Genomic DNA, 15462 nt, shown 5'->3' on the forward strand with positions numbered 1-15462 from the left:
TTTGTATTAATTATAATTTTGTACTTTCTATTTCATTGCTCTGAGCAATGCATACATATTGATTATATAATTGAAATCAGGTTTTGATGCATTGTCATATTCTGCCAACAAGATTGCTAGATTTGATAGTCTGCTTTCACCCATACTTGACCTTATGTAGTTTTTACCATTTTTAGTTTACTGAAACTATGTTTCTAAGATGCTACACTCACTGGCATTGTTATGAATATCTGCAAAACTAATTCCATGTTTGGATAAGCATGTCTTAACCCATACTTTTAAAAAAATTTCAAAATATCGAAATGGGAAGTCATACCAATGTTTTTCATCAGCTCTCACCTGGAATTTTAAATTATTTACTTTGCATACTACTGTAGGTCCTCTGTATCAATTTCTCTACTATATTTGGCACCAAATTAAGCTGCACATTTTTTTAGGGTAAAATGGCAGTGCATTTCCTGACAGGAAATTGAAGTCAAATGAAATGATGTGATATATGTGGGATCTGTTTTCGATTTCATTTATTATTCTATCAGATACAGTGAAGCACTTGAACTCAAATGATTTCTCAGCACAGATCAAGTTTGCCTTGTCTTCAGCCATCTCTCCAGCCATCCATTTCACATTTCTCTCTTTTAGATCACCATAGAATCGCAAACATCTTTGGCTTTGGCTGTGTTCTTCTGAGCTGCTTCTTCATGTAGGTTTTGAATATCTTTTGCCAAACCAGATTGCAAACTCGATGCTACATCAAGGGTAGAACATTTTCCTTGCAGTGATTTGTTAGTAGCCTACAGTCCAATTTTATTAATACATCAGACCACATCTCTAAAGGGCACACAAATTCATAATCAGTTTGTCTTACGGACTATCCACTTCATGTCCATATCGATATGACAATCTAAGAATGAAAGAATTATTTAACACCTAATTGATACCTTTATTTGCCTTTGGCAATTTTATAAAATCATTCATAGTATATAAATGTTTTGTCTGCTTTGCATCAGCTGTATTCACTTATGCTTAGATACAAAAAGATGAAAGTATACACAATACATTGTTCCCATAACAGCCTTGATCTCTTCTCCTGAAGGGCTTAAAACTTTGTCTAATGGGGGAAGGACAATGGTGGTGGGGGAGGGGTTTTGTTTTGGAGGGTGGGACAAATCCTTAAAATGTGCCAAAGGCAAATAAAAGTATCGATTAGGTGGTTAAGTAATTCTTTGATTCTTAGACCAATTTGTCACCAGAAGAGAAAAGTGCAATTACTAGCTATCTGTAGGCCAACAACTAAAACACTCATAATATTTTTAATACCAAGTATTTGTACTTTTCATTGCAGGCTAGTGATGCTGAGGTTGATGCTGCCATTAGTGCTGCCCTGGAAGCCGGTTACAGGCATATTGATACAGCGTATGTTTACATGAATGAGGCTGCAATTGGGAGAGCTCTCAAGAAGTGGATTGATGCAGGGAAAATTAAGAGAGAAGATTTATTTATAGTGACTAAGGTACAAATCAAATGTTCCCACTGAGATTTAATATTGATATTTATACTATTGGTATGTATAAGACAAAGAATTGTTCTGAGATGTAAATTTCATAGAATAGAAATTGCACTGCATGTGCTGAATTCACACTTATTTTAGTTAACCTAGCTTCAAAAGGAAAGGCTTTTTGTTTCAGCATAAAAAGTCAAAGTTGCTGATAGAATAGCATTTGTCAAGAGGAATCATTTTTTTTTTTTTTTAAACTGGAAAGTAAGGAAATATGGAGGAGTATACAACAAACAATGCTATGTTTATAGACAACATACTAGCAGGATAGACAGGTTTAGATGATGATGATGATGATGATGATGATGACGACGACGACGACGTTACATGCCAGCCCTGTCGTAGCCTTCTTTGGTGTTCCCGGAGGATTTGTTCGATACATTTTTTCTTACAGTTTACCCCACTGGTAAATCTGAGATTGTAAGAACAGAATCTTCTGCTGTATGAGCAGGGGGTGAATCTTGTTGAAACCACCCAAACGATTTTTCTCCTTCCGTTAACTGACGGAAGAACGGTGTCAAAATGTCATCTTGGTACCTCTCTGCATTAACTGTCGTCTAAAAAAAAGTAGGCCCAATTATTTGTCTTGCACTAACAGCACACCAAACGCCAATCTTCCTATCATAATGAGGGACTTCATAAACACCATTAGGATTTTCCGCACACCAATAGTGAGAGTTATGATTATTCACACGACCATTAAGGTGAAACCAGGCCTCATCCGAAAAGAACACAAGCTGCGGGTTGAATAAACAATCATTCAGTGATGCTAGTTACCACTCACAATATCTCACTCTTTTGGCTTGGTCAGCAGGTTTTAAACAATGGGCCCGTGCTAATTTTGTGAGTGATTTATTCAGTGACTGTTCAAGATTCGCACCAATGCCATCTAGCTTTCCCTTTGTTAAAACTGTTCATGTGTGTGCATGTTTCTTATTGTGCACTGAACCAGCAGCTTCAAATTTATTTACAATTACGTGAATCTGTGCTTGTGAAGGTGGCACTTCATCACGAAATTTCTGAACAAATGCGTCACATGCCCATCGAGCCGACTTGTACTTAAAATAACTTTTACATACGAAAATACGGTGTTGCAATGATAACTGTCTCACCGTGTTAAGAGCTGAGACTCAGACTGGCGACTCATGCTTGCCAGGTCAAACACATGGAGGCTGCTTGTAAGGTCAAGAACTATGCACGCGCCTCCCATACTGCTGCTGCCATAGTGCAGAGTACAAACACCGTGTGTTCAGTCTGGGTTTGTATGAGAGACCCTGTACTCAATTCATAGCACTATCAGACCTCCACAGTAGATGGTACTTACAGTCGATGTCCTTTGTTTTCGTACCATAGTTCCTTTAACCTACCTTTCCTGCCATGACATGCAGGTAGAAGGTCTTTAATCCACAAATGCATCAATCATTATAAATTCTTTCTTGTTGACCCTTCTTGGCACATTGATGAATACAAGAATTTGATAAATCCAGATAGTTGCTTTACTTTCAACAGCCAATACACAACAAGATGGCTATATGTCACTCAAAGCAGTTTCTAAGGATTTGAATTACAGAGAGATGGATAAAGTAGAAGTTATCATCCTCTTACAACATGATGCAAGGATTGGTATCTCAAAAAATTGTGGCTTTCTGGTAATCAATTCTACTGCCACGTCCCTTTGCTTCAACTTCTTCTGAGCTACAGGTGTGCCGAAGACTGCATGCAGTTGCTCTCCTTTCCATGCCTATTAGACTCTTTGTACTGCATCAAAAGACTGAGTTCAAATTCATGGTATTCCAAACTTTGGTTGAGGTATATATTTATATTTAGATATTAATTCAGAAATGTACTTCTGATGAATGCATTTGAGTGGATATTGCTGACTGAGAAAACAGTATGAGAACACAATTTAAGTAATCTGATTGGTATACACACTATTACTCATTTATAATTCTATATACATATTATTAATACTAAGTAGTATTCCTTCTTTTAATTTCATATGTAGTTGCCAAATTTTGGGAATAGGCCCAAAAGTGTGGAAAAATATATCAAGAAATCTTTGGAGGCTCTACAGACCAGCTACCTTGATCTGTACCTAGTGCATCATCCTGTTGGGCTACTAGAAAAGGGAGATGAAATGCTACCACGTGATGATGCAGGAAACTTGCTCCTGGACATGGACACAGATATTGTCAGTGTATGGAAGGTAGGTTCAATAATTAACATGTTAAATTACCTTTCATTCAAGCTACAAAAATGATTATCTCAGCAATGTAAATAAAACCTGAATAATATTAAGAACTAAAATATTATATATATTCAAAATTCATACAACTATTTCTGTACAGGTATTTGAGTATTAGGTAGAGAGTAATGTGACAATCGTCTCTAAATCCAGTGCACTTTTATTTATTACTCCATTGTTATCATGGATTTCTAAATCATACATTAGAATTGTAGTTTGGTCTTTCTGTCTATCATAAGTTATAATTTTCATTTTCGTGTTGACGTGTAACTTATATAATAGGAATTAATTATTTCACTCTCTCATTATTAAAAATAATTATTTTCTATTATCATGAACCTACACCACAGATGGAATATTCAACTTTTTCAAATAAGGACCAAAATTTTAAATATGGTATTTCAACTCCTGAGATTTTCTTTTTGTTTCTTATTTAATATTAAAACCTGATACCTAAAACTGAAGGCAAATAGATTTGTATCACTTTCAAAATACCATTTATTTGTACATTGTAGTCAGTTTTAGATTCACAACAGAACATTCATTAGATATTTGCTCTTCTTTTCCACAGGCTATGGAAGCCCAAGTGGATGCTGGTAGAACTCGATCCATTGGACTTTCAAATTTCAACTCGCGTCAGATAGCACGCATTGTGGAAGCAGCTCGTATACGGCCAGCTAATCTGCAAGTGGAGCTACATGTTTATTTTCAGCAGAGAGAATTAGTAGCATTTTGTAGAGCCCTGGGCATCACCGTGTGTGCTTATGCACCTATTGGATCACCAGGACTGGCCTCTTTCGTGAAGATGATTGGAGACAATGATGAAAAGTAATGTCTATATTGCCTCAAAATACGATTTAGTTACCGGTATTCTCTCTCCTGTCCCTGTCAAGTTATTCACTGTTCAGACTTTTGATTCCTGTTTTATCTCTGCATCATAAATATGCCAACCATTTATGTCCCTTGTGAATGTAAATTATTTTGTAAAGTCTATTTCTGCCTAGGGTTACCCTGTTTCTCCCTTGGGTTACCAAAGCTTAACATTATATAGCCTATAAGAAGATTTCTTGAAATTAGGAGTTACATTAAAACCATCATATTACATGATCCTCAGATTTTAACTTACACCAATCAGGATAATCATACAGAACAGATACACATTTGTAAGACCAATAGTAACCACAATTACATGTATACAAATAGATATCTATAGGAAACAGATGGAGGTCTGTGACTTAACACGTAAGAATGCATGGATAGAGTTCACACAAAAGAAAGACGGGAAAACAAAACTTTTGGCTGCTGATGCTAATGGCAAAAGTGGTGTGGGGTATATGTAGATGGAAATTTTTACAGCAGTTGTGTTCACAGGTGTAGCAGCCAGAAGGGTTGGTGTAGTTCATAGTGTGCGAGAAAATTTCTGAGGTTTGATGGGCATCTGAAAATGACTGTGGGGCTTCATGTAAGATCACGGGTGTGGGATAAGGTTGAGAGATGATTGAATGTTTGTTTTAAAATGTGATTGATTTTGTGGGGACAAGGATGATATTCTCACTCGCTAGCATGTAAGACTGCATAACTGCAGTTCACCCAATAACATCTTCCAGATTCATTGCAGACTCTGCCCAACTTGTTACATTGGCTTAACTACCATCATCATCATCATCATCATCATCATCATCATCATCATCATCATCATCATCATCAATGTCCCACTCCAGTCGCCCGGGTGTGGTTAACAAGCCTCCTCCACTCCTTTCCGTCCTTCCACTTTTCCTGCTCCATTACTTCCGCCACATCCAATCCAGCTTCTGTAATGTGCTTCCAAATCTGATCCATCCACCTTCTTCTCGGTCTTCCAACTGGTCTCTTTCCCTTAACTTCTCTTTTCAAATCCCTTCTTGCTACCCGTTCCTTTCCTATTCTTTTTACATGTCCGAACCACCTCAGTCTTGCTTTCTGTATGTTCTGTACTAACGGATCTATATTTAGCTCTTCTCTGATTTTAATATTTCGAATTCTATCTCTTCTTGTCTTTTTAACCAATGTTCTTAAAAATTTTATTTCTACTGCTTGGATCTTACTATCTTGTCCCTTATTAGTTACCAGTGTTTCTAGTCTGTATGTTACAATTGGTATGAAATATTGTTTATATAATGTTAATTTCGTTCTCTTGGGTACTTTGTCATCCCATAAAAGCTCTCTGACTTGATGATAAAATGTTGTAACCGGGCGAGTTGGCCGTGCGCGTAGAGGCGCGCGGCTGTGAGCTTGCATCCGGGAGATAGTAGGTTCGAATCCCACTATCGGCAGCCCTGAAAATGGTTTTCCGTGGTTTCCCATTTTTACACCAGGCAAATGCTGGGGCTGTACCTTAATTAAGGCCACGGCCGCTTCCTTCCAACTCCTAGGCCTTTCCTATCCCATCGTCGCCATAAGACCTATCTGTGTCGGTGCGACGTAAAGCCCCATAGCAAAAAAAAAAAAAAAAAAAAAAAAAAAAAAATGTTGTATCTTTACTTAGTCTGTTATTAATTTCAGGGTTGATTTCATTACTTTCATTAATAATGCTACCCAGATATGTAAACCGTTCTACATTCTCTAACTACCGACACTCCAGCCAAATTAATATGGGGCCACCGCAGTACTTCAAAAACCCATAACATGGATCTTTCTGTCACCATTCAAATCAAATCAAATCAAATCATATCAAAGATACCCATCTCCCATAATCTTGAAAACCATAGGTTAGAGAGAGGGTATTGTTTATTGTAATCGTTTCATAGTTTGTGATGCAGTATACAAAAGTTAGGAAGAGTAACCTGAAATGACTGTTGAAATTGTGTTAATAAATGGAACTTTCAATGAATATTAATATAAACACAGATGATTAGAAATTGGACAGAGAAAGAATAACCTGAAATGAATGTTAGAATTGTGTTGATAGATGGAACTTTAAAAGAAAAACCAAAACATCAATGAAAATTAATATAACACACAAAACAAAACCTCAAAGAATATCAGTATTGTCTTTTTCAGACTATTGAGAAGAAAAAAAAAAAAAAGAAAAAAGAATATTAGTATTGTATTTTGAGACTATTGGCAATATGGCAAAAATAGGACACATGCAGACTAATAGAACTACTACGACAAAGTAGTTCCATACTATACCTTAAATCTATGTACCTAATGGCTCTAGACTTCAACAGAGTTATATTGTCTAGATTACCTTAGGCACAATTCAGTACCTGGCTGACATGCATCACTTCTTTTCCTTCCACCAGTTTCCTACTTCACATTCCCTTAATAATGTTAAATAATTTTGCAATTCTGCCTGGGTGCATCCATTCTCTGTTCAATAACTTTACAATTGTATACAGCTGATTTTCGTTATCAATTTTTCTTACATCCGCTCCATCTATAAATTTATCTCATATTTGCTTTATCTCTAAACAATCTGTTATAAGGTGTACCCAGCCCATTTCTTCAGAACATAGTAAACATTTATTTTCATCTCTGTTTTGTCTGTATGCTTTATTCTTATGTATTCCCATTAACCACCATATTATACCCCTCATTCCCTTATTAGTTATAATCTCTACATTTATCCTCATTGTCCCACTTACATTACAAAATTCTTCTAATGACCTCTTACTTCTACATTGTGCAGCAATATGTTGCTTTTCAATTTCCTTAACTCTTAGGACTATTTTTTTTCTGTGCATTAATTTTTCAATTCCACTCTTTACAGTAATTTACCACTACATTTATACTACCCTGGGTGTCAGTGTGAGCAGAAGGATGTCATCAGCAAAAATGAGACCCGGAATATCCTGGTTCTCAAGACTTGGGTAAACCCCTGCCTCGAAACCTTTTGATTGAAATATATCATTTATAAACAATAAGAACAGTACAGGTGACAACTTACAAACCTGTTTCAATCCTACTTTAGAGAATATTTCCCCAATTAGTACTCCCTCCTTAATTTTAATTGAGCACTTCACTTCTGAAAAGACATTCTCAACCGCTCTTATCATCTTATGAGACACCCCTATCCTTCTCATCTTAGCTACGACTGTCCCTCTGCTCACAGAATTAAATGCTTTCTCCAAGTCATTAGCAGTAATGTACAATTTTCCACCTTTCTTTTTTACATACTTATCCATTATTGTTTTTACTACAAACATATCATCAGTTGTCCTCATCCTTTCTCTAAAGGCTGACTGAAGTCTCTCCAGAATTGATTCCCCCTCTGCCCACTTCATAATCCTTTTTGCCAACACACCTGTGTATATTTTACTTAATGTATCCAACAATGTTATGCCCCTATAATTATTTGGTTTAAATTTATCTCCTTTCTTCTTGTAGATTGGGCAAGATCACTTCCACTTGCCAAGATTTGGGAAACTCCCCCCCACCCTTCAAATATTCTGTTAAATAATTTCACAATACTTTCTAGGATATCCTTATTCTGCGCCACCTGGTTCCAAAATTCATTAGTGATACCCAAAATCGCTCCTGATTTACCTTTCTTGGCTTTCCCTAAGACCTCTCCTAATTCTTCTATCGATATTTCCTTATCTAATGCAGGCATAGTACACCCCAGCTGTACCAATATTCTGTTTTATTCTATTTTCGGTCTCCACCTACCTTCAACCACTAATAATTTTTTATAGTGCTCCACCCAGATAGCCTGACTTATTTCAGCCTGCTGAGGAAGTTTCTGCATTCCACAGATCCTCTTAAGTGTACTCCATACTTTTCTACTTTCATTCTGTTTTCAATTACTCTTCAATTCAACAACTCTCTGCTTCTGCCATTCGGACTTAGTTGTATACAGTATTTCTCTATATTCTTTTCTCAAGTTACAAAATTCAATCCTATGATTCCCCCTGTGCTTTCTATACACCTTCAATGCTTTCAGTACTTCATACTTTTTATGCCTGCATTCATCATTGTACCAACCCTTTCCTATTATGTTCTTCCCCTCCCTTACCCTCATCTTCTCCCTGCTATCTTTACAGTGTTTTCTATTAGTTTTACTGCTGCACTTGTTAGGTTATTCTCGATCATTGAGTGTATTCCAACTTTCACTATCTGGCCTATTTCTCCCTCATAATAGTTCATAAACTCTTTCTTTAGCCCCTCTCTCCACCTGTATTTACTAACTAACGTTCCTTTGAATTTTATTGTGTTGCTTGTAAATGCCCTACCCTCTCTATCATTTACTCTGACAATAATTGGCAGGTGGTGTGACTCTCCCCATTCCTTAACCTTCATGTTTTTAATCACAGACATCGCATTTTCAGAGCATAGCGCCGAATCAATGATACTACCCCCTGTCTCCGTTATGTATGTCAGGTTCCCTAATTCGTCGCCATGCAACCATCCATTCAAAATATATAGTTCTACCATACCACACAGCTCTAACAACTTTTCTCCATTGTTATTACAGCCCTTATCCTGACTCACTCTCTTTTGCACATAAACTTCTTCTGCATCTTTGTCGTACAACGGCCTCTGATCCGCAACCCTCGCATTGAAGTCCCCCATTTTTAGAATACCTACATCCTCAAAAATGTTTTGAATTCAATTAATTTCTAATGCAAACTCATCAAAGAAATCCTTTTTTGCAAATGCAGAGGCTTCAGGAGCTTTGTAGACAAAACCGATACATAAATCTTGCTCACTCTCATCGTACATCTTTATTTTAAACCAAATCATCTCCTCCATTTCTGATTGGATATGATCTATTCTAGCTTGCAAATCCTCCCTAACCATAACCATTATCTCATCCGGGTATCTGCCCCTGCTGGTTCGTCTTTTTTTTTTGCATTATAGTAAACCGTAAACTCTTCTACTTCTACCTTACTTTTCGGTGGAATACAGGTTTCCACACACGTGAGGATGTGCAAGCTTTAACAACTCTTTAAAAGATTCATTCTGTAACTTACTTCTAAGGCCTTCAGTATTGATGCACCCTACTGTTATCTCTAGTTATTTCTTCCTCCCCTGCCCCTCACTCTGGCTGCTCGTTTTGGACCTCGTAATCCTAGTGACACCCAGATTGTCAGAGTTCTCATCCAATGTATTCACACATTCCCTATCGAGGCCACTCTTGTTTAAATTAACTTTTCTGTGCCAGAAGTCCTTCAGACTCACACGTCTGTGTTTCATTGTTGCATCTCTCAGCACTCGGCTGCTGCTGTAGGTCAGCAAGACTACACTCACTACTGGTTGTCTCTGCGTCAGCTTCTTCCTCTCTCTGTCCTTTTCGATTCACTTCCTGGTCACCGCTCACTGCTCCACATTCTGCTGATCTCAGCTGCCTCATGCATTCACCTTCCTCATCAGCCATTGTACTCACTGTGTTGTACATATTCTTTAATTGCTCCACCTCCCATGTTCTAGTCCATTTGCCATCACGTACCACTAATTTGTTGTCCCTTATGTAGACAGTTAATCCTGCACGCCTAGCTTTTTCCAGATGGAACTGTAGCATTTTCTGGTTCCTAAAGGCTTCTTTCTCCAGCTCCTTTTTGATCCATAATTTTTCACCTTTCAATCGGCTTGTATTATACAAAATCTTCTTCACAAATAGGGTTGATACGAACCTCACTTTTACTGATCTGTTGCCTTTTGCCTTTTCCCTTCTCTGAATCTCGTCTATATCAGCTTCCCTGCAGCTGATCTTCAACCTCTTTTTAATTAGCTCCAGCACTTTAGATACCAGATCTTCTTTAGTGTCCTCGGGTAACTCATATATAAAAATATTTTCCTTCCGGGTTTCCTGCTGGCACTTTTTCTCCTGCCACCTCAGTTCTTTTATCTCTTCTTCCATTCTTCTCACCTTATCCCTCAAACTTGATATTTCTTTATTATTTTGGAACACCAGTTCTGTCACCTTGACTATCTCCTCTTTCATTCTCTTAGTTCACTGGCTTACTCTCATAGTAACTCACTCGTTTGTTCTGTTTGACCCTTAACAATTTTCCTTATCTTCTCCATCTCTTCCCATCCAACCGTACTAGCAGGGCCAGGTCCGGGGTTCATCTCGACCCCTCCAGTGACCAACAGCACTGCCATCACTGATGCAGCCATCAAAATTGAAGTCAGACTCACCTGCTGTCTGGCACTGCAATCCATGTTGTGCCTCATGAGCCTGCCTCTACCGTGCCAATGACCTATCGTCACCCGGTACAATTCTATTGAGATCCCCATGTCACCACTCACTTACTTAACAACCTTCCTCTTCGCTTGCACGATTACAACTCCTGTCACCATTCACACCCGGGACCACCAAACCACATTTGATTACTGTTTCACAGTTGAAGTCCTTAAACATTTACCCCATCTTTCTGTCCTCATGTCCTTAGATATTCCAAAGTCAGACATCAACTGGTGCTCAGTTCTAAGAAAGCATCCGGCCTTAACATTAGATAACTGTTCCTTTTTTTCCATTCTCTTGTTCTGCCTATCGCCGGCCCCGTGGTGTAGGGGTAGCATGCCTGTCTCTTACCCGGAGGCCCCAGGTTCGATTTCCGGCCAGGTCAGGGATTTTTACCTGGACCTGAGGGCTGGTTCGAGGTCCATTCAGCCTACGTGATTAGAATTGAGGAGCTATCTGATGGTGAGATAGCGGCCTCAGTCTAAAAAGCCAAGAATAACGGCCGAGAGGATTCGTCGTGCTGACCACACGACACCTCGTAATCTGCAGGCCTTCAAGCTGAGCAGCGGTCGCTTGGTAGGCCAAGGCCCTTCAAGGGCTGTAGTGCCAGGGGGTTTGGTTTGGTTTTTGTTCTGCCTATCTCCTCCTTTCCATTTACTTCACAATAGCATCTGCTACTCAACACTTACCTCTAACAATCTTATTCTGTTCTCCACTGATGATGGCTACAGCTGAAAATTTTGGAGCCATGTCTTTCTTTTGTGTGTATTCCATCTGTGCATTCTTACATGGTAAGTTGCTGCTCTCCATCTGTTTCCTATATATAATTATATTTTTCTCCTGTCAGCATTTGTGTACAAATACAGCATAAATTTGATCTTCATTACTTGTTAGTAATGTTATACATACTGGTACTGAAAAATCTTAGATCAGAGAACACCTTAAGTTAGAATATTAATATATTGAGATTCAGTGATTAAATAAGGCTAGCCAGGCTGAGTGGCTCAGACAGTTGAGGCGCTGGCCTTCTGAACCCAACTTGGCAGGTTCGATCCTGGCTCAGTCCGGTGGTATTTGAAGGTGCTTAAATATGACAGCCTTGTGTCGGTAGATTTACTGGCACATAAAAGAACTCCTGTGGGATTAAATTCTGGCACCTTGGCATCTCCGAAAACCGTTAAAGTAGTTAGTGGGACCTAAAGCAAATATTATTATCACTAAATAACGCTACATGTATCTCTCACATTTTGAAATTGTCTACATGGACAAAATCTGTATTGTTGTGTAGGAAATTCAAATTTCTGTGTAATAATAATTTTTATTTTTTCTTTCAACTTTTCATTAATAATTGAAATAGAACTATTGTTTCTTGGGAATGCCTATTGGTGTGAGAATTTCTGCCTTCTTTGCTCATGATAAAGTATAACAGTGTTTCAGAACTAGGAAGCCAGCTCTGTGGTATAGGGAAGCATGCCTGTCTCTTACCTGGAGTCCCTGGATCCAATTCAGAGCCAGTCCGGTATTTTAATTCTGGACCTGTTATGGAAGCCAAGCAAACTTCTTCTTTTTTTCCCACCGCTTTATCCCACACCTGTGAGGTCACTGGGGCAAACTGCGTCGCACATGGGGATTTGGCCCTGTTTTACGGCCGGATGCCCTTCCTGACGCCAACACTATTTGAAGGGATGTAATCACTATTGCGTGTTTCTGTGGTGGTTGGTAATGTGGTATGTTGTCTGAATGTTGGCACTAACAACGTAAGGCAAGCAGGTATAAGTACCAACATAGTTGGGGATGTGTGGGATCTGGTAAATGCAGCACGGATAAAGTTTAAGGAAGCGGAGATTGTTATCAGTGGAATACTGTGTAGGAGGGATACTGACTGGAAGGTGATTGGGGATTTAAATGAGACTATGGAGTGGATTTGTGGGAAACTAGGAGTGAGATTTCTAGATCCTAATGGGTGGGTAGGAGACAGGGATCTGCGCCCAGATGGCCTTCACTTAAACTGCAGTGGTACATATAAGTTAGGAAATTTGTTTAGAAGGGTTATAGGCAGGTACATTCAGGGAAACGGGGTGCCTAGGGAGCGGTGTTAAGTGAACAGAGAACTGGAAATCAAGTAGGGATGACATAAAAATGTTAGTGCTCAACTGTAGAAGCATTGTAAACAAAGGAATTGAATTAAGTAATTTAATAGATATATATTTATCCGGTATTGTAATAGGAGTTGAATCATGGCTGAGAAATGATATAATGGATGCAGAAATATTCTCACAGAACTGGAGTGTTTATCGTAGAGATAGGATAGGAATGGTAGGAGGGGGAGTATTCATTCTGGTGAAAGAAGAATTTGTAAGCTACGAAAAAGTTAAGGATGAAAAACATGAAATGCTGGGTGTAAGGCTCTTCTCTAAAGAAAATAGGCAACTTCATGTCCTTGGAGTGTAGAGACCGGGAAAGGGTAGCGCTGACGCTGATTCAGAATTATTTGATAAGATAAACAGCTATGTTGAAAATGATATGGAAAGGAATGTGGTAGTAGCAGGTGATCTCAATTTACCAAATGTCAATTGGAAAGGTAATGCGAATGACAGGAAGCATGACCAACAAATGGTAAATAAGTTAATATGGGAAGGGCAGCTGATTCAGAAAGTGATGGAACCAACTAGAGGGAAGAATATTTTGGATGTGGTTCTGATAAAACCAGATGAGCTCTATAGAGAAACCGAAATAATAGATGGTGTTAGTGATCATGAAGCTGTTTTTGTCATAGTTCCTATCAATCTTTAAGTGATGATTTAAAAATAAATGTGAAAGAAAGGAAGAGATTAAAATTAGGACTGTTAGGCAGTACCATATGGCTGATAAAACAGGCATGAGGGAGTTTTTAATAAGCAACTATGAGCGGTGGAAAACGGTAAATAAAAATGTAAACAGACTCTGGGATGGGTTTAAAGCAAAATTGTTGAGGAATGTGAAAATAGGTTTGTACCTTTAAAGGTGGTAAGGAATGGTAAAGATCCACTATATTATAACAGGGAAGTAAAGAGACTAAGAAGGAGGTGCAGGTTGGAAAGAAATAGTTAGAAATGGCTGTGGAAGTAAGGAGAAATTGAAGGAAGTTACTAGGAAATTGAATCTAGCAAAGAAGTCAGCTAAGGATAACATGATGGCAAGCATAACTGGCAGTCATACAAATTTCAATGAAAAATAGAAGAGTATGTATAGGTACTTTAAGGCAGAAACAGGTTCCAAGAAGGACATTCCAGGAATAATTAATGAACAAGGGGAGTGTGTATGCGAGGATCTGCAAAAGGCAGAAGTATTCAGTCAGCGGTATGTAAAGATTGTTGGTTACAAGGATAATGTCCAGATGGGGATGTGAGTAATACTAAAGAAGTATTAAAATTTACCTATGTTAACAATGACATTTACAGTAAGATACAAAAGTTGAAAAAAGGAAAAGCAGCTGGAATTGATAAGATTTCTGGGGATATACTAAAGGCAATGGGTTGGGATATAGTACCATATCTGAAATACTTATTTGATTATTGTTTGGTTGAAGGAGCTATACCAAATGAATGGAGAGTTGCTATAGTAGCCCCTGTGGATAAAGGAAAGGGTGATAGACATAAAGCTGAAAATTACAGGCCAGTCAGTTTGACATGCATTGTATGTAAGCTTTGGGAAAGCATTCTTTCTGATTATATTAGACATGTTTGTGAAATTAATAACTGGTTTGACAGAAGGCAGTTTGGGTTTAGGAAAGGTTATTCGACAAGCTCAGCTTGTAGGATTTTAGCAAGATATAGTAGATATCCTGGATTCAGGAGACCAAATGGACTGTATTGCGATTGACTTGTCTAAGGCATTTGATAGGGTAGATCATGGAAGACTACTGGCAAAAGTGAGTGCAATTGGACTAGAAAAAAAGAGTGACTGAATGGGTGGCTATATTTCTAGAAAATAGAACTCAGAGAATTAGAGTAGGCAAAGCTTTATCTGACCCTGTAATAATTAAAGGGGGAATTCCTCAAGGCAGTATTATTGGACCTTTATGTTTTTTATATATAGCAATGATATGTGTAAAGAAGTGGAATCAGAGATAAGGCTGTTTGCAGATGATGTTATTCTGTACAGAGTAATAAATACGGTAAGTTACAAGATTGTGAGCAGCTGCAGGGTGACCTCGATAGTGTAGTGAGATGGACGGTGGGCAATGGTATGATTATAAATGGGGTTAAAAGTCAGGTTGTGAGTTTCACAAATAGGAAAACTCCTCTCAGTTTTAATTACTGCGTTGATGGGGTGAAAGTTCCTTTTGGGGATCATTGTAAGTACCTAGTTAATATAAGAAAAGGCCTTCATTGGGGTAATCACATAAATATGATTGTTAATAAAGGGTACAGAACTCTGCACATGGTTATGAGAGTATTTAGGGGTTGTAGTAAGGATGTAAAGGAGAGGGCATATAAGTCTCTGGTAAGACCC

At 38.2% G+C, this 15462-nt stretch overlaps 1 protein-coding gene across 1 annotated transcript in view; it reads left to right on the forward strand.

The window, feature by feature from the left end:
- Positions 1–15462, forward strand: part of LOC136862884 (aldo-keto reductase family 1 member A1) — a 137317-nt gene that overhangs the window by 89669 nt on the left and 32186 nt on the right. The window contains exons 2-4 of the mRNA XM_067139157.2: positions 1343–1510; positions 3561–3761; positions 4372–4628. Of these exons, the coding sequence (XP_066995258.1) occupies positions 1343–1510; positions 3561–3761; positions 4372–4628 (626 nt within the window). The remainder of the gene's footprint in view (positions 1–1342; positions 1511–3560; positions 3762–4371; positions 4629–15462) is intronic.

The sequence above is a fragment of the Anabrus simplex genome, chromosome 2, assembly GCF_040414725.1.
Source record: "Anabrus simplex isolate iqAnaSimp1 chromosome 2, ASM4041472v1, whole genome shotgun sequence".
Taxonomy (NCBI): Eukaryota; Metazoa; Arthropoda; class Insecta; order Orthoptera; family Tettigoniidae; genus Anabrus; species Anabrus simplex.